Source organism: Nicrophorus vespilloides, unplaced genomic scaffold, assembly GCF_001412225.1.
Source record: "Nicrophorus vespilloides isolate i.1.1-1 unplaced genomic scaffold, Nicve_v1.0, whole genome shotgun sequence".
NCBI classification, from domain to species: Eukaryota; Metazoa; Arthropoda; class Insecta; order Coleoptera; family Silphidae; genus Nicrophorus; species Nicrophorus vespilloides.
In genome coordinates this window covers 17,852-40,728 of record NW_017099962.1, presented here as the reverse complement: position 1 = coordinate 40,728, position 22,877 = coordinate 17,852, and the positions used below count along the sequence as shown (strand labels likewise).

At 34.7% G+C, this 22,877-nt stretch overlaps 3 protein-coding genes across 9 annotated transcripts in view; all 3 read right to left on the bottom strand.

Annotated features, from left to right (window-relative positions):
* Nucleotides 1–5,337: 5,337 nt before the first annotated feature.
* LOC108566348 (glutamate-gated chloride channel) lies at nucleotides 5,338–10,788 on the bottom strand. 4 transcript variants are annotated; one of them, XM_017926172.1, is made up of 9 exons: nucleotides 10,450–10,788; nucleotides 10,268–10,380; nucleotides 9,380–9,447; nucleotides 8,076–8,299; nucleotides 7,916–7,998; nucleotides 7,723–7,857; nucleotides 7,466–7,618; nucleotides 7,087–7,370; nucleotides 5,338–7,026 (listed from the first exon to the last, which is right to left on the bottom strand). In XM_017926172.1, exons 1-9 carry the CDS (start codon nucleotides 10,509–10,511, stop codon nucleotides 6,793–6,795), a joined length of 1,356 nt encoding a protein of 451 aa, XP_017781661.1. In that variant the 5' UTR covers nucleotides 10,512–10,788; the 3' UTR covers nucleotides 5,338–6,792. The 4 variants fall into 4 exon arrangements, with proteins under 4 accessions (XP_017781661.1, XP_017781659.1, XP_017781660.1 ...); XM_017926170.1 differs by lacking the exon at nucleotides 9,380–9,447 and adding an exon at nucleotides 8,888–8,958; XM_017926171.1 differs by lacking the exon at nucleotides 9,380–9,447 and adding an exon at nucleotides 9,964–10,031 and having other exon boundaries at nucleotides 10,450–10,787.
* A 729-nt stretch (nucleotides 10,789–11,517) lies between these two features.
* On the bottom strand, nucleotides 11,518–15,538 carry LOC108566349 (pyrazinamidase/nicotinamidase). 4 transcript variants are annotated; one of them, XM_017926175.1, is made up of 6 exons: nucleotides 15,354–15,538; nucleotides 14,397–14,710; nucleotides 14,135–14,321; nucleotides 13,711–14,079; nucleotides 11,893–12,061; nucleotides 11,518–11,831 (listed from the first exon to the last, which is right to left on the bottom strand). In XM_017926175.1, exons 2-6 carry the CDS (start codon nucleotides 14,450–14,452, stop codon nucleotides 11,602–11,604), a joined length of 1,011 nt encoding a protein of 336 aa, XP_017781664.1. In that variant the 5' UTR covers nucleotides 14,453–14,710; nucleotides 15,354–15,538; the 3' UTR covers nucleotides 11,518–11,601. The 4 variants fall into 4 exon arrangements, with proteins under 4 accessions (XP_017781664.1, XP_017781666.1, XP_017781665.1 ...); XM_017926177.1 differs by lacking the exon at nucleotides 15,354–15,538 and adding an exon at nucleotides 14,971–15,136; XM_017926176.1 differs by lacking the exon at nucleotides 15,354–15,538 and adding an exon at nucleotides 14,993–15,135.
* Nucleotides 15,539–19,301: 3,763 nt separating this feature from the next.
* The window catches only part of LOC108566346 (E3 ubiquitin-protein ligase MIB2-like), a 4,139-nt gene continuing 563 nt past the window's right edge, over nucleotides 19,302–22,877 (bottom strand). The window contains exons 2-5 of the mRNA XM_017926166.1: nucleotides 21,948–22,200; nucleotides 21,662–21,795; nucleotides 21,558–21,607; nucleotides 19,302–21,505 (exon numbers count right to left, since the gene is read on the bottom strand). Of these exons, the coding sequence (XP_017781655.1) occupies nucleotides 19,385–21,505; nucleotides 21,558–21,607; nucleotides 21,662–21,795; nucleotides 21,948–22,200 (2,558 nt within the window). The 3' untranslated portion in view covers nucleotides 19,302–19,384. The remainder of the gene's footprint in view (nucleotides 21,506–21,557; nucleotides 21,608–21,661; nucleotides 21,796–21,947; nucleotides 22,201–22,877) is intronic.

The following is a 22,877-nucleotide window of genomic DNA, read 5'->3' as shown; positions in this document are numbered from 1 at the left end:
CGTTATGATGAGGATTCCCGGTTTAAGTTAATTTGCAGAAGAATTGTTCTAAAGTTTTCCTCGATTAAAGTGTCGATTACACGGAGTGTCGCTCCTTGACACTTTAATTGTTGTTTGAAAAGGACTAACGGCGCTTAAGTTTCGGTAAAGTTTATTAGAAAAGTTTCAGTATAAATGCAGTGCATTCAATCAATGACTAAACCTATTTGTTTTTTTTTTATTATTCATATATTTATATATATATCTCGACTAAAAAAAAATGAGCAAATTGTTTAATTATTATTGCAACGTGTGAATCCTCGTCATTCACGTGAAAGCGTTTTGATTTTTCCTATACATCATTCATTACAAATAAGAAAAAAAAAACAATGAATGTCGCTTGCTTGATGATATACTTTGTCTTTTATTCGTTTCTGGCGTAGTACATTCCGTTTCGGTTACATCATTTGGTGTCCAATTTTTTTTGAGGTATAACCCCAAAATAAGGGCTTCATTACTTTCACAGCTTGAACGGTTCCGGTTCAGGTTCGAACTCCTCGCACACCGCGCAATCCGCTTGTGTAATTGAAGTCGAAACCTAAGGGGATGAAATGCCGGAACGCAACCTAATTATGATTGATGAAAATGATTATTTGATTTTCCCATTTTAGTTAGTATAAATTATAGAATTTGTTTTTGTAGAAAAAAACCCGAGGAAATTTGTCACCCGGCGCATCCGCCTAAATGAACAACTCGGGTTTTGCTACAAAAATCGTTTTTTTTTTCCTGTCTGCAATCGATACACCCCATCCCTTAAATTACATTAAAAGCTTTCAATTTGCTACGGCTCTCCGATTTCTCTGTTTGCCATCTCCGATTCGCAATATTGATTCACAAATGCATACACGCACAAATATAGTTTTTATTTTATTTTTCCTGTTGTTACGTTAATCCGCTTTGCGTTCCCCGTAATACAAAAGCAAATACGAATTTGATTTAACCCGAAAGCAGTTCACTGTTTAATTAATGGCATTTGTACGCTGCGTATTGATTCAATTGATTATGCAACGGACCGAAGCCATCATATTATATTATGCATGTGCACATACTCGGGCTTTCAACATTTTCGCAACATTTTGCTCAGCAAACAGAAGTTCTGCAAATCCAATTGTGAACTTTACGAAATTATTTACATGAGCGGTATTCTCCGTAATGCGGATTTACGTGAATAAAATCCCATTTCAGTATTTTTTTTTATATATTTCTATTCGCAGTTTCGTTCACTCCGCTTTTTCCATTTTAATTAAGCCTCCATTTTAATTAATCCTCCAAATCGAAATGAGAAAAAAATGTCAATAGTACACATTATGCGATATTACAAAAAAAAACATCAGAAGTGTAATTGCTGATTTCAATCAACTTCACAAATTTAATGATTTTAGCAATCATTATTTAAAAAAAAATCGATTTCGAGAAACGATTTTTTTTTTTAATTTCCTATTATTTCATTACATTTTCAACAATTACTCTAAATCGAGTATTTCTTAAACAATCCAAGTATATTTATATCAAAATTTTATTTGATTCCTTACAGTTACGGAAAAATTGATTTCCACTGAACGCGTTTTCCCAAAGGGATTCTGATTCCTTTCACCGGGAAAGCGCATCCGACAATTGTTATTTTCATTCCCTTGACGCGATTCACTCTAGTAAACATGTCGCGATATAAAGGAATCTCAGATATATTAGTTTCAACAAATACGTTTCGATGTTAGCATGAAAAAGGATGAATATATTGAAAGAGAGAAGCTTAAAGTGATGTCAATGGAAACGCTTGAAGTGAAATCGAATAACTAGCATTGAAGTCAACAATGAAATGTGCATTTCCATTCCATGCATGGATTCCCTCTCATCCTTGAGCATTCAAATTCATCACAGCTTCTCTTTTTCCAATTTTAATAACTGAATTCCTCATAAATCGTTTCTCTTGAGTTTATACCTTCTTCTTTTGGAAGAACCTAAATATCACTATTATCTTTTAATTTGTTAATTACTATTACTATTTATATCTTACTATTTAGATACAAGTTTAGAAAATTCTATATCTAAAAGTCGTTTTATTTTATCATTTTATCTTTAATAAATCTCGATGTAGTCGTAATTTAGTTAACTACGAATCGACAATTTTGTTATATTGTTTTTAAGTTATAAGAAAAGCAAATAAGTTATTATAGCTTATTGCTATATGAATTATCATTTAAAAAATGTTAAAATGTTAAATGCAAGTTAAATTATCTTATAGTTATTTGTATATATGATATACATGTAGATTAGTAGAATATTATATTTCGTTTCGTCGATTTCGATTTTTCTATAATAATTGCTAAAATCTAGTATTACTATGAAATTTCATAATTACAAGTTAATCTTTAAATATGTAAATTGAGATTGTGATGTTTTTCGATTTGTTGTTCGCATGGATGAGCGTTCGGTGAACATTTGATACGCAGCATGAATATAATCAATAATTGATTAAAGCTCGGATTAAAGGAGAGATTGTTGACTTTGCCCGGAGGAAGCTGCAGTGACATCAGATATTGATCATCGCTGTGACAACAGGAATCCAATCAAAATTTGAATGCAAGTGAGAATATCTGCACGTGTTTTGAACGGATTTATTAGAGTTAAATTGAGTTTTCCGACTGTAACTCAATCCCTCGAGATGTATGTGAGAGAAAAAGGCTATGTTAGAAATTTGCAAATTTCCCCGAGGAGTTCGATTACATATGCATGTTAAGAGTGTAAGGAAGCCCCAAGAGGTAGACGCGAAATACAACTACCTTCATCACGATATTAAACAACACACTATTAACAAAATCTTCATATTTGTATATACATAAATATTAGTCAGTTTAAAGTTTTAATTCAGTCCTGATCCCATGACAATCAATGATGATGAACGATCATGAATGATTTTAGATATATCACGATTGCCACTTCCGGTACCAACCACAACTAATTTTGTATGCTTTCAAAGGCGGTTTTGCGATCATTACCCAATTGTGTCTGCATAAGTCTATAGACATTGTTGAAAATTTTTAATAAACCCTTGTGAAAAGGGATTTAAATTCCCTAATACTGACTGTTTGCGTGTGGATTTGCAGCAGCTCCCCTTTATAATAAAATATTGATTCCTCGGAAACTTAATTAAGTCCAGATTGATCCTAAACTAGGATCGACCGTAATCCTCCTTGTTTCCATCAACAATCTCTTATAATTAGGATTTTGAAATGACAGAAACTCAGCGCGGATTACTCTGACTTTAAATTAACAAACTTTGTAATCATTGTCTTTTCATTCAATTATTGTTATAGTTTCAATGTTATAACCTTCCACATACACAACCATTATTATTGATCATAATTGAACTTTAATTAATGTAACTTCCCTTTTGTCAGCAGAGTTTGCATATTTATTTCCGTTTTGGTATAGGGATGAGTTACAACTTCCACCCTTTTGCTTCCACGTCGAACAAGCCGAACGTAATTGCATATTGATCCCTTCACCTCATTCCTAGTTGATTAACTATACACAGCGTAATTTGCAATTCGACGCGAAAAAGCAACAAAAGAATTTTGATAATATAACACGAAAAACCGAACGGTTTCTGGAGTACGTCCTAATAAAACGTCTTTCATACCCACAGAATCCGATCAAAATGAAACAACCGCAGCGAACGTACCGAAGTCATAATAGTAACAAAATTAAATTAAGCGAAAAGCGTGTAAATTTAGAAAGGCGTTCAAAGTGAGGATAAGGTCGAGGTCATCTCAATGTCGTCCTATCGGAATATTTTTACTGTCTAATCGATTGCTTATAAATTGCTCATCTGATTGAGAGGATTCATTAAAAAAATATATATATTTAGAAATAATCACATTGTCAATTTCGTTTATCTCAACAATTTTATATTTTTTTTTATAAAATCTCCTATTACTCATGGATCGTAAAAATACACTCGAAATCGATGCACGTGCCATTACATAAATTCCTGGAAACGACAAGGTTGATTTGCGACGTTTTATTTTTATTTTCTTATTTTATTTCCGAAATTCTTGATTCATATAAAAATTTATAATTTTTCATGATTTCACATGAATCGTTAAATTTTATATTATATATTGAAATTAAGAATATCCAAAAAAATAATAGTAAAGAAAAAAAAATTTCATTCGGTTTATTAATATGTTTTGTCAAGAAGAAGCCTTTGAAAACAGTCTATGAAATAATGGTAACAATGGGTTAGAAGAGTATTACTTGAAGCCCTATCCAACCCTATTCAAGAAATATGTTCTAAAAAAGACCATTATGTAAATTTGTTCAAGATTTATTTAATAATCTTGTAATATTCCAATTTCATTAATTGATTCATTTAATAAGTCAATAAATTTATATTGAAAAAAATAAAGTAAATTTGAACAGCGTGATTCTCAAACTCAATTATGTGATTCGCAAATTGTCGATTTCGATAATTGCAATTTCGATGTACGCCCATCAATTCGAGATATTAATTACTATCCGAGGATAGAATTTGCATTGCACGTACAAATTTTCCGCAAATGTGAGGTGTCCAGTAATTAAGGTGAAAAGTGAATTCAACTACGCAGATCACTCATAATGAACAAAATTCAATTAAAAGCAACGAACTGCGATAAAATTAATTAGCGCTGCTTTAATTAAAACTGTCCGAATCGACACCAAAACCACAAACAAGCAACGCTGCTGCGGGAAACGAAGCATCGAATTTTGCGGTAATTGTCACAAATTAAAAGTGATCGTCGATCAATTCAATGATTCGTGATCAATTCGAATATTAAACTACCTTCTGCAACTAGGACGCGCGTACTTGCGCGAAATTTGATACTGCCGGAAGGGCGAACGCGCAATTTTCGGGTGTTACATAACTATTGATTTTGTAATAGCATGCAGAAGATGATGTGGGATCGAACAAAAAAAAAATATGATACACGCAACTACGAAGGAATGAAAGAAATTCATTCGTCGTTTAAATTCATTATCACCGTTTGTTTAATTGATATGATTCGTTGTAGGAAATAAACGATTTTTTTTTATTTCGTGAGCTTCTTGCATATCTCGCTGTGTGTATGTATAATTTTGTATGTGTGTGAAACCGAATCGATTAGCAATGCAAATTGCAGATTCGGTGATGTAAGTGCAATTATTCGGAATGACCGCAAAACCGCAACGTGATTTTTAATTACTTACTTGAAAGATCATAACAATCGCTGCATTAATACACGGATTGAATAATAGTAATTAAAAAGAAAAGAAGAGTTATTTTATTTAAAACACATTTATTATCCTATCCTAAGGGATACACGTACTGATACACATGCACGTATTTCGATACGAGCATATGCATTTATACGCGTACCAATTTTACTTTTTCAGAGTCACAAACTTACTTCATATATATTATATATCAGTTTATTTTTTGTTTGCTTCATTCGGTAATTTATATAATTCTAATATAAAAATTCTTCATTCCTCTATAAAAAGAACGCAAAAAAAACACCTCTTCTCTAAATGGGAAACAAATCAAATACGATTAACAACGATTGCCGTAATAAAATTCATACAAATAGTGTATATTTCGAGGTGGCGGGAAGTGGGCGAATAATAAATTGAACTTAAACCTTCGGAGGAGGCACGTTTAGCTGTGTTACATAAGACGTTGGTTTCTTCGAAGTTATATATTTATATATATATATATAAATACGTTATATCAATCGAAACGGCTAACACGATGATATTTCTTGTATAAATACAAAAATTTTGTGATCGCTTCTCCGAATGTAATAAGGCAGAATTTATGGTTTTCACACAGAAATGTAAACGTAGTCGATTTTGTAATGTTCAGTCCTTGTGGCCGAGGATACGGTTTATTCGGTACATTCCTGTGATTCAGGTTTGCTTTTGTTATTGGTGTCAACTATTCCATTTATTGAAACAAAACAACATACGCAACAAACGAATATCTGCTTTTCTGTGCTCTTGTCCGCTTTTCAAAATTAACCGAGTTTACTATTTTCCACTGCATTTCTTCTGACTGTATCTAGGAACTTGATTTATTTGACGAGGATATCCGTTTGCGCGTATGTTCGATTATACATGATGATATGGCTATGAACAACTTCGATGAGACAACTAGCATTCTTCTATAGTATCGTGAGTATTTCCAGCATTTCGATCGTTCTCATTCATTAATTCTAATCCAATCGTATTATCTTTTTTCTTTAATTTTCATCCATTTTCATTTGATAAATTTTAATTTTCTTTTTAATATAAGCGTTTTCTAATATCTAACAAGATAAGATAGATAGATAATCTTCTCTCAAATTCTTTCTCTCGTGAGCTGTCCCTCTAAGTATTGATTTTTTTCTATGAAATGTATATTAATTATATATTGCTTTTATCAGTTTTTTTTTTAAATATTATTTGAATACTAATCACTCTGAGGGTAGTTTTCTCTGCAATTCGGCAGGACGGTGCGTTTTCACAACTCAAAACGTGGTGCCGCTATTATGCTCTCAAAATACTTGTCGAATTCGTAGACAAAATTACCCCGTGCGAATATAACAAAACTTAAGAATCTTCTTTTTGTTCCACTTTGTATTTGTGTTGGTTTTGTCGATGCTGTTGTTGATGTTTTTGTTGTCTTTGAAGATGATGTGGTGGTGGTGGTGATTGGTGTTGTTGTACATTAGATTTATATCATTATAGAAATACACTTTAAGATTCTTCGCCGTCTTCGCGGAAGAGATAGGTCGACCAATAAATAACGTTGAAGAGAGCGAAAACTAAGGGAAAAGTGATTCTGGAGATGACGTCGATACGCTTGGACCTGGTGGGGAACTTTGATAGCCACGAGCGGCAACAATTGGGGCGATCCGGTTGCATGTGGATCTCGCATTGACGAACCTTATCTAGGCTCATGGGTTCCCCGGGGTGCCGCACCAGAGGTTTCTGAAAGGGCGCACAGGCATAAAGTCGAACAGATCGGTTTTTGTTGAGTTGTCTACTGACCATCGCGAAAGTGGCATTGCTGTCAGTGTCCATAAGGTCGGAGGTGGCATCCATGGAGGCGGCATGTTCGAGCTCACATTGCCTCTGCCTCTGTTTTTTCATGTTCTCGCGATGCATGTCAGAACGCGAGGCGTAATTTACAAGAGCAAACTCCAGTAATGCTCCGAACACGAAAGTTAGACAAACCCCCGTCCACACGTCGATCGCTTTCGTGTATGATACGGGTGGCAGGGAGGCGTTGATTCCGGATGTCTGTGTGGCCATTGTGAGTAATGTGGTTACACCTGGTTGCAAAGTAAAGTAAATCTCGATGTAAGCAATTGCTAATGGGGAGTGTTGGGATGACGCAGCAGCGGCACCCAGATGGGCGGTTTCTTACCTAAAGACACTCGAGCGGGTACGGCTCCTTGATCGAGCCAAAAAGACACCCACGACACTATGACAAGCATACAACATGGAATGTAAATCTGTATGAGATAGTAACTAAACTCCCGTTTAAAAAGTAAGTCAACTTTTAGACAACTGTACTCTCCTGTAAGTAAAGTAAAAAAAAATATGAAAGGCATGCAGATGAACCGCAAATTAGGGTAGGTTGTTCGATGGTTGGGTGGATAGTAAACGAAATTGACGACGCACCTGTGTTGGTCTTGCTGTTGCAGTAGTCAGTGAGGAACTTTTCCAGCGTGAAGCGTGGTAGGTGTAAATTTTTGACTACCTGAACGGGATCTCCTTCTTTCCAGAGGAACACCAGATCATCCGTGGTCCAGCCATCTATAAGGTGATTATCGAACAATGATAGGTGTGAACGATAGCGATGTCTCATACTTACAGCTGGCCATTCGCAGCGAACACACCTGCCTGTCAAGCGGGTACAGTTTCAGGTTCATGGGACATGATAAAGTAAGTGATATTCTACAATACAAGAGAAGTATGGATTAGATAATTAGGGTGAGCGACAGGTATGCGCGCTCCGACGCAAATGCAGATACCTTATGCTGTAGAGTACTGAGCCGTACGGGAAAATACGAATGTAAACGTTTGGCATAATGATGTTGTGAAAGTGGCCCTCTTTCTCGTTGGAGAAGAAGAGATCGGGCATCCATACTCGGTTCGCCTCTGTTAACGTAAGATACTTTATCCTGCCCCCGAAGTCGTTGAACTTCAACCTCTCATCCAACCATTGTTCACGAAATGTTAGTTGTACGCTATATTCCTGCAAGTTCCAGCTCGTGAAGGATGATATAAAACAATGCGACCTAGGAAGCCGTGCAAGCGCATGCAAGCATAGTGTGCATTTAAGCCAGCATTGTTTCGAGTGTTAAAAGAAGAATAACAATAAGAAGAAGTTATAATAGTAGTACATTAATAGAAGAATACATTGAATACACGAGAGGAAAACAGTGGCGATAGGAAGGTGATGTGTTGTATTGGTTGCAATGCAGTGCACGAGGAAACGGTGGATGATATCATAGGCATGCAGCATACGCCGCGTGTTAATCGTCGGGGCTTCAGCATGCTGACACTTTGGTGCTGGTGCCCTCATTGCATCATCGCCATTCGGTTTTTTGGCTTGGTGCAAGTGAACACAACCTGTCAGTCTGTCGTTCCACAAAAATGACGACATTTACATTTTTTCATATATACATATTAAAAAAAAATATTGAAATGAGTATAGTTCTTTTGTTGTGTATTATTTAATATATATAATTTGTGAGTGTATCTTACGTATTAAATATGGTTTAACTATCCAAGTATACCAAAGTAAGCCAATACTGGACGTGACTGGCAGACCGCGACTCACCATTTTGTAATCGTCTATTTTGCTGATAGAGCGTAGAAAGAAGTTGATCTTTACTTCGGTCGGTTCAGTTCCTACATGATGTGGATAAAAACAAAAAGTATTACTGTGTTGTGGAGCTTAAGTGGTTACGTGGCGCCAATCACATCTCGCATTGGCTCTGTTCCCATGGCGGCATGCAAGCATGGAGCTTACAGTTACCTTAACAACTTCACTTTCAGTTCAATCTTAACTTTATGTCAGTGTGAAATTAAAAAATCAAAGAAACGATATAAAACATACAATAATATTACAGACATCGAAAGCACACGTACGCCGTCCTCCCAACAGGTGATGACAGAATGGATCTAACTACCACCACCCACCGTTTATATGCAATATATAATATATGTTTATCTACAGTCACACATGCTAGGCCAGACATATACATAGCATTCGCTTTGCTCGCTAAGTATATGGCATACCTAGCTACTTCTGCTGACACCAACCACTTACCATGGTAACGTCATCTATCTTTGAGATACTTCTCATAAATATGTTGACCCTGACTTTAACGGGTCCATCTGGGTGGAAAAGGAAGCGAATTAGTGGACATAGACACCACGCACACATAGATTTGTTTCTTGAATGTTAAATTTGGTTCGGTTGCAATGAGGTACCAGGCACCAGCACGAGCGACAACACTTCTCTGAGACGCCAGCGACTATTTCCATGATATACTTTCCGCTATTATTTCTATTATTAATCTTATTATCTTTGGGTTGTTATTTCTTTACTTCTTTTGAGAAAAACAAAAAAATAATGAAAACAATACGAAAACGCATTCAGCAATCAACACTATATGACCTAAACAAGCTACGAGGGGTAAACGAGTAAACGCTGAAGTGCTTCACAGATTTCAATTTTGACCAAAACTCGTTACACCCCAAATGCCGGCTCTTGTAGCACCTCTACACTAGGTATTATATATATACAGGTATATATATAATTTGTAGCTTGTATATATATAATGATATAAATAAATATAAATAGGCTACTGAATAATCACGGAATACGTTGTTGACTTGCTCGCCACTTACCATCTTGATGTCACTAATCGTCGCAATGCTGCGTACAAACAGGTTTACTCGGACAATGGCTGGTCCATCTGGAGCGATGGACAAGACGTTACATTTAGTCTTATGTACATCAAGCACGACACACAAGACAGAGAGTTATTAAATCAAAAGAGAAGTGAGAAATAAAAAATAAAAAAAAAAAAACAACAAAATAAAATGAAAATAATTACGATACTGTTAAAGAAACAACTCTGCCAAACCCTAGACACACACCGATAAACAGTAGAGAAGTAGATTTTAAGAAGGAGCGTGGAAAACATCTCACCTGTCCCATTCAATCCGGAGGGCCGGATGCGGGCATCGTATCTTCCTGGACCGAGGATCTGATCCAAGACCTCCTTTTCCTTCTCGCGAAAGTTGATCTTCACGTTCGTGCACCTGGGGGAGCGAAATGTTGATGATGATGAGAATTGGTGAGAGCGTCGAGCGAGCACACGAGCGACTTACACGACCACGTGGACAACGTGCAGGATGATCAGGAAGAGGGTGTGTTTGTGCATCGCGAACATGCCTTCTCCCGTTGGAATCTCTAGTTATGTACTATGCCATCGACGCCGGGCCCCAGGCCTCCCTACACCCCCAAACTCGAGTCACTGAGTCATGGCCACCCCCTGTGTATTGCCTCCACAGCACACGTGAACAGGAACGGATCGCGGTCTCAGCAGCCCGTATCCACCGACGATCATCTACTGACTCGTATTCGCAAGAACAGACGCTGTATTGATCCGCTCTCCAATACAGAATGTGCTAAAGTGCGCACAGACGAGAGGCGCTGCCGGTGCCCGGGATATAAACGACGTCGGCGTCCGCGTCGTCGCTTCCACAAAACTTCCAAACTGCATCCCCCCCAATGTACTCTGTTCCAGCCAGTGCGATCCTTCTCCACCTCCATACCTCCTAACGCACATCCAAATTAATATCGCCCAACACTCGAAAAAAAAAAACAATCGATTACTCGTTACATGGAGGTAGAAGGTGATGAGACGTAAACCCTTCTATACATGCGTCAAATAATAAGTGAGAAAAGAAAAAAAAATCAACGAAGAACCAGTACCAAGTGGAGATGCATACATTTTCATCCTCCTGACGTCATTACAACTCACTGACGTCATATAGTCTGCAGTTGATTTCTTCCAATTTACCCCTCAGCCACCCTTCCACTTTTTTTATCCTTCTCTTCTACAACCCCTCCGACCAATACATTTCTAGATTGATGCAGGCAACGTAACTATCGAGCAGTACCAGCCGGTGCCGAATCCCCAGCCAATAACCCCTCGACATTTCCGTGTCCAAAAGCAATTTTCTGTCAAGAATAAAAAAAATACTAATGAAGAACAAGCCACTTTTGTTACGGATCCTCTTGGCCTGTAATTCAGCAATATAACCTGGTTCTTTTTATTTATAGAATCCCTCCGTAACTATACACACGGGAACAGTAATTCATTTGTCGCAAAGACTACTCACATCAGTGCCAGATAGCTATTTTTGTGATACCTCTATAAATACGCATGGTCGTTGCAAAACTAATATTTCTCACTTTATTTAAACAATCTGGTTTAAGTACATTTAAGCTAGGCTACGCAGCGAATGCGGTCCGCTCTACAGCATCAGATTCGCTTTCAATTCCATGGCCAGTTTGTAGCCAAGCTCGGGTCTGCGATCTCTGCCCTCGACCATCGCCTTCACCTGATCCGAATTCACGATGACGCCGTCGTTCTTGATCACTGTGTTCTTCGTTTTCTCTATATCCAGCAGATCGACGCCGCGGCTGCAATCGTCCAGCAGGATAGTCCTGTAGCCTATCGCGAGGGCATCGACCGCCGTCGCGCCTAAGGGACACATTCAATAATGCTCGTCGACCTTAAAGAGGGGTGAGGAAACAGGTCATACCTACACACACGTCGTAAGCCAACCCGCAGATATAGATGTCCGTAGCATTTTTGATCCTCAATTGGGCACACAGAGTCGTATCCGTCAGCTTCTTATTATCCCAAAACACAGAATACGAGTCCACCTCGGGATTCGTACCTTTGTACACCTTGATGGAATTATCGAGCATCTGAAAACAAGACCATTCATCATTTAATTTCCTTGACAATATTGAATATAAATAAATTAAAGTTTGTTTATATTGTCGTAAATGAGGTCAAGTGCAAATATTACAACTTAAAAGTCGAGATTTTAAATCATTAAAAAAAAAATATCAATGGGAATAACCACAGTAAAACTGGTATTCATGAGTTTATGCATCTGTATTGCAATGTGTAATCACTGAACTCCCATTGCCAAGTCTCCGAAACCAGGCCGTGCCAAAAATAAAAAAATAATAAAAGGAACAAAAGAATAACACCAGAAGACTGAAAAATAAATAAAAACGCAAGGAATGAATACACTTCGTCGTGCAGAAATAACACAAAACACATGATGAATACACATGCCTACCTCGAAATAAGCAGACGGAGAAGAATAATAACGCATACTTTCTTATTTTTATACTTTGAATCGCGTTTGATGACACAGAAAAAATGTATGCTGTCGCCGATTTTATATTTTTCTCGTGCAGCGAAGCCCCAATATTCATCGTAAACAAAACGGTTTAAACGAGAAGTACGAATACTGGTTTGAGCACTTACACTTTAATCATCCCCTATACAGTTTTGTGTCGGAGAAATACAATGGCAAAAACAGCGTTTGTGGAAATAGTATGCAAAATATTTGCAATTTCGCTCAAAGATTTCACTTTTACACGTTTTAATTAAGCGAGAAACATTTGAATGCAACACTTAATTAAATGATTTGTCTTTATCGAAATGCATAAAGTATACAATATTGAAAATTATTATTTAATAGATTTATTTGAAACACGTTTTACAATTAAATATTGAAACATGAAAGCTTTTAAATTATTCGAGCGGAAAACCATTATTGTGTCCAAAATAAAATACAATTTCGTTTGCATCTCGTTTCATACATAAACAATATATTTGTAAATTTAATATTTCATTTAAAATCCGATATTAATAAAAAAAAAATATTTCATTCATTTATATATTTTTATAGGTTTAATTAACTATAATTTGAATCTAAAGCTTACTACAAATTAGCAAATATTAAACAGTTTACAACTTCGAATAGACAGCTTATCTAACAATCATTTAACTATACGATGTGTATAGCCGGAGACAATTAGCCTGCGGTTAAACCATTATTCGATAGATTTCCGGTTCCGACCCTTACGACCGATTACAGCATACGTCAAGCGAAACGGTTTTAAATCTCTGAACATCTCAATTGAAAATTAATCGAAATACCTATTGAACCGTCATAATAATATTACGTTATTGATATAAAATCTGGTTTCTATTTATAAAATTCCATAATCTGACTTATGAATAAGTTATTTGCAGAAAGCATTATTATGTAAAAAAATATTATTAATTTTAAATTATTGTGAAGATATAATAAAGAAGAGAAGTGTGATATACAAATATCACTAATATTTATCCAAATTGTTATAATAAAAAGTTGTTTATTTTGTTTGAATCGTTGACCGCAATAATATTTTCATATTAAATTTAAAACGTGCGGTTTATGATTCGGAACAGCGTATTTAATATAAGTATAAGATAAGAAACGATATATCTCTGTCATAACATAGCTGTTCCTTCTATACTTATTTATTCAGTTTGCAATGTTTGTTTTCTGTACCTTTAATTCTTTGTGCAATTCAGATCCCCATGTATCCTGTACGCAATGCCTCGGCCACAACCTCTGCTTCATCGGCGGTGGTCCTGCGAAGATGACAGTATCATAGGTCTGTGCATTCTCTGCTGAAATAGGACTGGTGGAATGCACTGGCCTCTGTTTGATGTTATCAATGAAGGAGACGTGATCGCTCGGATGCCAATCGAGGGAATAGAAAACAGCATCGAAGTCCACATTTTCCAGAAGCCGATTAATAGGTTCGATAACATCAAGCCCATTTTGCTGGGCAGAGCAGTTGCTTATGTTCAAAGTACCGCTTATGAAATCGTTCTGAACATCGACGATGAGGAAAACAGAGATAGGTCTGACGATCTGTAATGAAAGTTTTGAGCATTGCGCGTACGGCAATTCGCTTCTAAAGCTTTACGATTTTAATCCAGTGATTCCAGCAGAATAGAAACTCTTCCTTGTCGATGAATCCATCCTGGTTCTGGTCAAATACTTTGAACACCTCATTGAGTTTATCCTCTTCTAGAGAGTAGATCTTGCCCTTGTCGTTACGGAACAAGGCGCGAGCAATAAGTCGAAATTCATCTATATCGAGTTTACCGTCGCTAGAGAAGCCAAGGAGAAATTTGAAATAATTGGAGTCGTAGTCTCGTCTGGAAGGGTTCATTAGCTTAACTCACCCGTTCTTGTCGAAGGCCGTAAAGCAAGCGTCCATGCTGCTCTCGAAATTAAACATCACTAAATGGATGGATGGGTACAAGGCTTGCTGGAGGATCGAGAATGGGTCACGTCGCGACCTGACACGGGGGCCCACCGAGGTATGGTGAAGTAAGGGGGTATTATAAGGGAAGGGCTCAGCGAAATTGCGCGCTTATTGATCAACGCAATCCATCAAACTATTCGATAAGAGTTACAACAACTATTTCCTGCTATTGTTGACGAGTATATCGCTGCTTTTCTCGTTCCTGCCAAGGACACTGCAATTCTGGACGTGCTATGCAAAAAAAGTAATCAGAATGAAGCAACAAAGTGTAATGAAAATTGAATGGAATCGGAGAGCTCGTACGCGCGGATAATACTATCGCGAAATGGTTTCCTTTAACGCGTATCGTTGTTCCTATTGCTTATTCATTTACAAAATTCAGAAGCCGGTTTTTCCCCGTATGACTAATCAATACTCCAGCACACAAATAACCTAGCAACCCAATATCCGCTCTTGTCGCCGCACATTCAGAAAAAATAAAATAAACATACGCGAAAATAATTACACATTTACCTTTTCCTATACTAAAGTAAACATCTTCGATTATTTAATAAACATCCAATATTCCAAGGCTGGATCAAGGATATCCAATAGGCAACCAAGTAACCGAATTCACCAAAAAAAATAATATTCAGCAAAACAAACACATGATAACAATTGGCGCGAAGAATACTTCTGCATATCAATTCATAGTTATATTTCGTTTGGTAATGCGTTTAAATAAAATTAGTAAATAAAAACTATGTGTTTCTAATTGATTAAAAGCGTGCATTGAACCTAAATCTAATAATGATAAAAAATAATTGCAATTTCATTCATTAACCAAAATCGATAACAAATTAATAATTTACACAATATTAAATTTTCAACTCACATTTGTATGCTTGTTCTAATCAGTTTTCACGCGTGATCGACTTTCTGATGGATACACGGTTATTTTTAAATTGCAACTGCTTAGAAAAAAATTGCGATCCGTTGCGAAATACGCGTTTCTATAAATAGCCGTAATCTTTTATCATATTTTCTTGTTTTTTTGATCGTAAACTGCATTGAGATTTATCTCTTCGCGTACTATTTGCAATATGTAAGCACTCCTGGCAATGTTTCAAAACGCAATCTCGGATCGGAAAGATTTCTTTCGAAATGATTCTTGCGATTACTCATCTTAGGTGACTTTCAAAAAAACAAACAAAAAAATACACAACAGAAAACGAGATTTCAACAGTCGTTCTATAATAATTATAATAATTTTTTATACAATAATAAATATGTTTATTATATAAATGTTATTAAAATACATTCTATAACATATACATTTAAAAATAAGGTAGAACCTCGCTTAATGAGCAAAATAAATTGTAAGAAAAATTATTCCCAAAATGGAACGCATTATCGCATATTACATTAGTTTATATGAGAAAAAATGTTTTACTATAGGAGTAAAAATCTGGAAATTTTGCTCGTTAAGCGTTGTTCCACTATTGTTATTTTTGTTAAAACATATAACGTTCATGCTTGATTGTAATGCTTTTGTAATATACACAATTTGAATAAAAAGAGCGCAAGGCATGACTCCAATAAATCAAGTATTGATGTAATAATGTTCACTGGGTTTGTATTTTATACATAGGCAATTCAAATCACAGCAAATATTTTCTGGCACACATAAAACATTTAACGTAGAAAACCATTATCACAATATTTTGCATATTTCCCAAACATAAAGCACACATGATTTCCTTAAAAAATACAATATTATTATTGTAGTTTATAAGTTAATTTTTAGATAGTACAGATACGTAACAGGGAATAGACGATTTTTGCTATTTTTATTCAGTTTTTCGTGAATTTCTCGAGAACCCTTCAAGATAATTGCATGATCGACCACACAATTTAAAGCTGAATACCTCACCTTTCCAATGAAACTATTTGTATCTTCGTCGAGTCGCCTGCTACGAGCTGTAGAAATTGGAAAAGAAGTGAATAGGATTTTCTTAAAAAATCGCTGTTTCGTTGAGATCCGAAGAGTTTTCACGTTTTTTTTCTTAATTACACGAAAATTACCCTTACTCAACTTTTTATGAAACAAATGGAATAAGTGAAAGACTGGATAACATTTCTAAATACTAGATACATTGAAAATACAGGAAGAACAAAAATGTTAAATTTTATCAAATTCCCAGAAAAGTATTTTATATAATTATCTTTTCGCTTATTTTAATCTCTGTATATTTTAGATCAACATTCATGTTCAACATTCTTCTAGAAGGAAGTGCTTACGAAAATACAGGCCATTTTAGAAAACGTTGTTTTCAAAAATATCGATAGCAGCGCCAAAGTTTGATAATTAATTGTGACCAATCTATGATAGCTACAAGTCTGCATTTATACAAATTTTAATCTCTGTATATTTAAGATCAACATTAATGTCTAAAATTCTTCTGATAGTTGGTGTATACGAAAATACAGGTCATTTTCGAAGATGTACCTTTTCCTACTCATTTGAGTAATACCAAAGTTTGTTAATCAATTATGAAGACACCATTGCAGCTCCAAACAAATATTTACGCTAATTTTAATCTGTGTATATTCAAGATCAACATCCATATATAACATTCTTCTGGGAGCTCATATTTACGAAAATACAGGTCATTATTTAAGACTTTGTTTTTCTACTTGTTCATCAAAGTTTATATGTATGTTTGGTTGCAGACTGTTTCCTGCATATTCCAAAAGATGTCTCTGTTTGTGTAAATTAAAACGCATAAAACTCGAAAAGTAATAAGCATTCGAACGATTAGACTAAAGTAATACCATTACATTTGTTCAAGCACTATTCTCACATGTTTATTTATTTAAATTAGAACGTTTCTAGGAAAGTGGTTTTTGTGCAGCGCCAAAATGCCTGAACTACAACCTTTGAAATATTGCTAACAGATGGCGCCAGCTATAACAAAAATGTAGCATTCATTTTGCGCCTAAAGTGCAGGCAACCAAACATACATATATAAACTTTGTTGAACAAGTAGGAAAACACCGTCTTAGATAATGGCCTGTATTTCCGTAAACATCAGCTCACAGAAGATTGTTATATATGGATGTTGATCTTAAATATACACGGATTAAAATTAGTGCAAATATTAATTTGTAGCTACAATGGTGTCTTCATAATTGATTAACAAACTTTGGTATTTCAGAAATGAGTTGGGAAAATAACGTTTTCGAAAATGGCCTGTATTTTTGTAAGCACTTGCTTTTAGAAAAATGTTGGACATGAATGTTGATCTAAAATATACAGAGATTAAAATAAGTGAAAATATAGATTGATAGTTATATAAAATACTTTTAGTCTCTTTCTGGGAATTTGATTTTATTTCAAAATTTCAAATTACAACCAATCAGGAACGACCGATGCTAGGAGCTGAGATACCTCCTCGCTACTCATAGTCTCCTGGTGCAAATCCCAATTTTCTGGCATTTTCAAGAATCATTTTCGGGGGGGGGGACTTGCGTTTTGATTCGTAACAACCACCAACTCATTAAAGCTTAATAACTTTCTTATTAATTGACCAAAACTAACGTATTTTATAGCAAACGAAAGCGAAAGAATTATTCTTTAAAACAGTAAATTCAAATTTTCTAATATATATGAATATAACCATTTATTTAACTCATTTTTCAATTTGCTGCAATACCTTCACGTTTTTTTAAATTAATCGATTACCACTTGTGATAATAAAACAATTAAATACGCAAATTAAAGACAAAAATCCAACTTTTTCAATGAGCTAACTGCTGGCATTGTGAATTGATCTTTTCTAAAGCTCATACCAGGCTCGACAACAACACGAAGATGTAAGTAGGCTCGTTGGAAAAGTGAACATTCAGCTTTCATATGAGTCGTCAATGATGTAATTACCTTTAGGGGTTGTTGAGAAATTCACGAAAAACCGAAAACACTGAAAAAAAAAAACGATAAAACCATAATTTCTCTGTTATGTATAACACGTTAAGTATGTGTTTTTTTTTTCAATTTCTACAGCTCATATAGCAGGCGACTCGATGACAGCACGAAGATGTTTGTAGGCTTGTTGGAAAGGCAAAATATTCAGCTTTCATAAGAGTGGTCGATGATGTAACTATATTAAGGATTTGTCGAGAAAATCACGATAAAACTGTAAAAACTGAATAAAAAACATGATATAAATGTTCTTCAGCTTATAACAGACGACTCGATGAAACTACAAAGATGTATGTAGGCGCGTTGGAAAGGTGAGGTATTCAGCTTTCATATGAGTGGTCGATGATGTAATTATCTTAAGGGGTAAAAAAAACTGTAAATACGTAATTTTTCTAGTATTATACATATACCGTATTAAAATAAAATGCTCTGCAAACGATGGTTAGATTTCTGCCATGTCCCTTGGGATCTGAAAAAGGGCATGGCGTGGTTTGGCTTACAGCATATGGACTTCCAGCCAAGTCGATTGACAATAATAGTGTTAAGGATAGCAGCAGATACACAGACAAAGGGAATAGTGAAATCGCAAAGCATCAATATTCTATTGACGTAAAAACTTGGAAAGTTTACCAAAAACAAATGTCAACCGCCATAAGATTTTCTTAATGTTCACAGGAATAGATTGTAACGACATTTAAAAAAAAATATAAGTTTTAATTATAACAAATAAACGTGTTCAAAAATTAATATATTTCGTCATGGAAATTATTCGATTACAATTGTTTATTAATAACGCAATAAACATAATATTTCAAGAAAAAAAAATATAATAATATACAATTCTAATGTAGAAAAGTAAGTCATCAAAATTTTTACTGGGTTTTTCAGAAATAAATTCATTATTTCCTGAATCTCTGTATATTATTGGTCTTAATTTATAAATATTAAGGATCTTTTTCATGCCATTGTCGTCTCTTATATGGTATAACTCTATAATCAATTGTAACTCGGTTTTTGATGGGAATACTGCAGTACAGGCAGTTCTTCATATATTGTGAACAATCGGAACAAGCAGGTGTGTGATTACAAGGTTCCAAACGTATGTTATTATCTGTAAACTGTGAGCAGAATTTACATTCAACAAGAGGTTTATAACGTTTCAATAAATTCAATTCATTTGAATTATCAACCAAATTTAATGCAGTTTCATCTTTTGAGTTAATCGCAAATATGTTGATACCCTTTTGAATTAAATAACATGCAATAGCAAATTGTAGTCTACAGTCTGAAATAAAACTTATTGCATTATAAATAGCATATATTTTAGAACGTTCGTTTGGGAAAATTTGTGTTGTAGTATTGTGTCTATTAGATAATATTATATGTAATAGAGTATTTCTATGTACATCTGTTACATTTATATTAACATTCTTTTCAACGATCATTTCTATAAGGTTGATATTACATTTGGAAACTGCTTGAAATAATAGACTATAGCCAAAATCATTATCTAAGTCTACTCGGGGATCATTGCAAAGAAGGTTCATAATTTTAAATAAATTCATTTCAATAGCAATATGCAGTGCTGTCTTATCCTCTCTATCTCTCACATTTGGATCGGCATTTGCAGCTAACAGAATTCTGACACTCTCTTCATTGCTACTGAGTACGGCACTATGTAGAGGTGTGAAACCTTTCTGATTCATTACGTTTACATCAGCACCAGAACATACAAGCAAGTCAACAAAATTGGGATATTTCTTAGCGGCTTTATGTAGAGGCGTATTCCCATTAAAATCTTTACCATTGGGATCAGCACCTGCATTTAGCAAAATTATAAAGTTCTGTTCACGTTGTCTATTAATAGCAATGCGGATAGGTGTATACCCACGATTGTTAAATGTATTCAAATCTGCACCTGACTTTACTAGCAGTTCCAGTAACTGGGATTCCGTTTTGACAGCGTCATGTAATGCTGTATTACCCTTAAAATCCTTGTATCTAGTATCGGCGCCTGCTTTCAGCAAAATTTCCACAGAATGTATACATTCCGTACGTACGGCAGTGTGTAAAGCTGTCAACCCTTGCTTATTATGCACATTTAAAAGTGCACCTGCCGATATAAGTATTTCGAGACAACTAGGATCATTTTCAACAGCTTTGTGTAAAGTTGTATTTCCATTCCAATCATTGCAGTTCGGGTCTGCCTTTGCACTAAGCAGGGTTTGCACACAGTAAGTTGACTTCTTAACAATTGCCAAATGGAGAGGAGTATAACCTAATTTATTAGGCATATTTAAATTTACACCAGCCATGATTAGAGTTGCAACAAAGTTAGGAGACTTCTCAATAAATAAGTTTTCAAACTGTCTCATATATTTGCAGTTAAAAATTGGAGTTGAGTTAACGCAAATTTTAACAGGTTGAGTCGAGTATTTTTGAACGTCGAAATGAATAGCATTACAGTATACATCATCATATGTTTCGGACTCACTTTTTATTGCGAAATCAAAATAATCCGGAATATTCATTATAGCATTATGTAAAGCTGTATTCCCACTCGAATCTTTGAAATTTGGATCAGCATTTTCTGCTAATAGTATATTAACAGCAATCTCGTTATGATTTTTAATAGCTATGTTAAGAGCATTGTAGCCCTCTTCATTTGGAATATTCAAATTGGAGCCTGCTTTAATTAATAAATTAAGAACATCTGAAGATACTTTAATAGCATCATGGAAAGCTGTACTACCATTGACGTTGGTGATATTACTGTTTGCACCAGCGGATAACAGTATTTTAGCACTTTCTATATAATTGTTTAGTATGGCACAGTGAAGTGCCGTACATCCTTCGTTGTTCCGCGTATCCAACTTGATACCAGCATTTATAAACATACTTAAAATATCTGTATAATCTCCAAAAACAGCGTAATGTAATAAAGTATCTCCGTCGTTATCTTGGACTGATAGGTTTGCACCTTCATAAATCATCTTTTTCACAATTTCTACCTTACCTAACATTGTAGCCACATGTATGTCAGATTTACCATAACTTTCTAGAGTCTTAAAAATAATAATTCATTAAACTAAGAACGACTAAATAAAAAATATTTACCACATCCATATTCCACTCTAAACCTTCTGGCCTATTTTTTATGATCTCTCCTAAAATTTAAGCATATATATACATATATATGATCGTATTAAGATTATACATACCTAAACTTTTCAAGTGGCCCAACGTAAATATCTCTTTGAATTTGGTATTTTTCGCCAATTTGTCAACATCTCTTACAACTTTGAAGATGCGAAACAACTCTTGTTTGAAAGTTTTATCCAGCAGTATGTCGACTCTGATATAAAAATATTTATTAATTATATTTATAGAAGCAGAACAAATACAAATTTAAAATACTTTAGTCAAAGATAACTTTAACTATAAAATTAAGTACAGCTTTAACTTTATGTGATATTAATTTATTTACAGTTACATTTAATAACTTACTTGTTGCATATATTACATATATAAATTAACGTTGTTTTATACTGGTAACATGAGCAGCAATAATGGTCCTTATAACAAATAATACATTTCACGAAGCAACAATGTTTTCTTGATGGATTGTAATTAGTACAATCTTTAATTAATTTATCTTTATTACATGTTTTGTAAGTTCCGTGTTTCCATTTTAAAACCAACTTATTATTGTGTGGAAGAAAAAATTGGTACAACAAACCAACTTTTTTTTTTCTGCCATCTGAAAATAAAAATCTATAATTTAATTGTGAGTAATAATTGAAATAATATTTTTCTAATAAATTATTTTTACAACTATAAAAATAATTATTATTAATAATACAGTCAAACATACAATAATAATATTTTATTGGCCATACATCAATACAAAAAAAATGATACAACTTTCAAAATGGATGCCAAAAAAAATGCCAATAGGCTTGTTGGAAAGCTTTCATATGAGTGGTCAATGATGTAATTATCTTAAGGGGTTGTCGAGAAATCCACAATAAACTGAAAAGAGTGAAAAGAAACGTCGTTTCTCTGTTTTTTCAATTTCTGCAGCTCATAGCAGGCGACTCGATGACAGTACCAAAATGCCAATAGGCTCGTTGGAAAGGTGAAACATTCAGCTTTCTTGCGAGTGGTCGATGATGAAATTATCTTAAGGGGTTGTCGAGAAATCCACGATAAACTGAAAAGAGTGAAAAAAACAAGAGAAAATTGTCTTTTCTCTGTTACGTATAAAATGTTAAGAATGTGTTTATGTTCTTCAATTTCTACAGCTTATAGCAGGTGACTCGACGACAGCACTTAGATGTATGTATACTTGTTGGAAAGGAAATATTTAGCTTTCATACGAATGGTCGATGATATAATTATCTTAAGGGGTTGTTGAGAAATTCACGAAAAACTGTA

Bases quoted from the DNA above. Each gene is read 5' to 3' on its own strand.
- LOC108566348 (XM_017926170.1), bottom strand. From the start codon at position 10,511: ATGTTCGCGATGCACAAACACACCCTCTTCCTGATCATCCTGCACGTT. The intron at 8,300-8,887 runs GTGAGTCGCGGT...TGGAACTTGCAG, and splicing joins AAATAGACGATTACAAAATG to GAATATAGCGTACAACTAAC. The intron at 7,858-7,915 runs GTAAGTATGAGA...ATCACCTTATAG, and splicing joins TTCGCTGCGAATGGCCAGCT to ATGGCTGGACCACGGATGAT.
- LOC108566349 (XM_017926175.1), bottom strand. From the start codon at position 14,452: ATGTTTAATTTCGAGAGCAGCATGGACGCTTGCTTTACGGCCTTCGAC. The intron at 14,322-14,396 runs GTGAGTTAAGCT...TGGCTTCTCTAG, and splicing joins ACGGCCTTCGACAAGAACGG to CGACGGTAAACTCGATATAG. The intron at 11,832-11,892 runs GTATGACCTGTT...TGTGTCCCTTAG, and splicing joins GGCTTACGACGTGTGTGTAG to GCGCGACGGCGGTCGATGCC.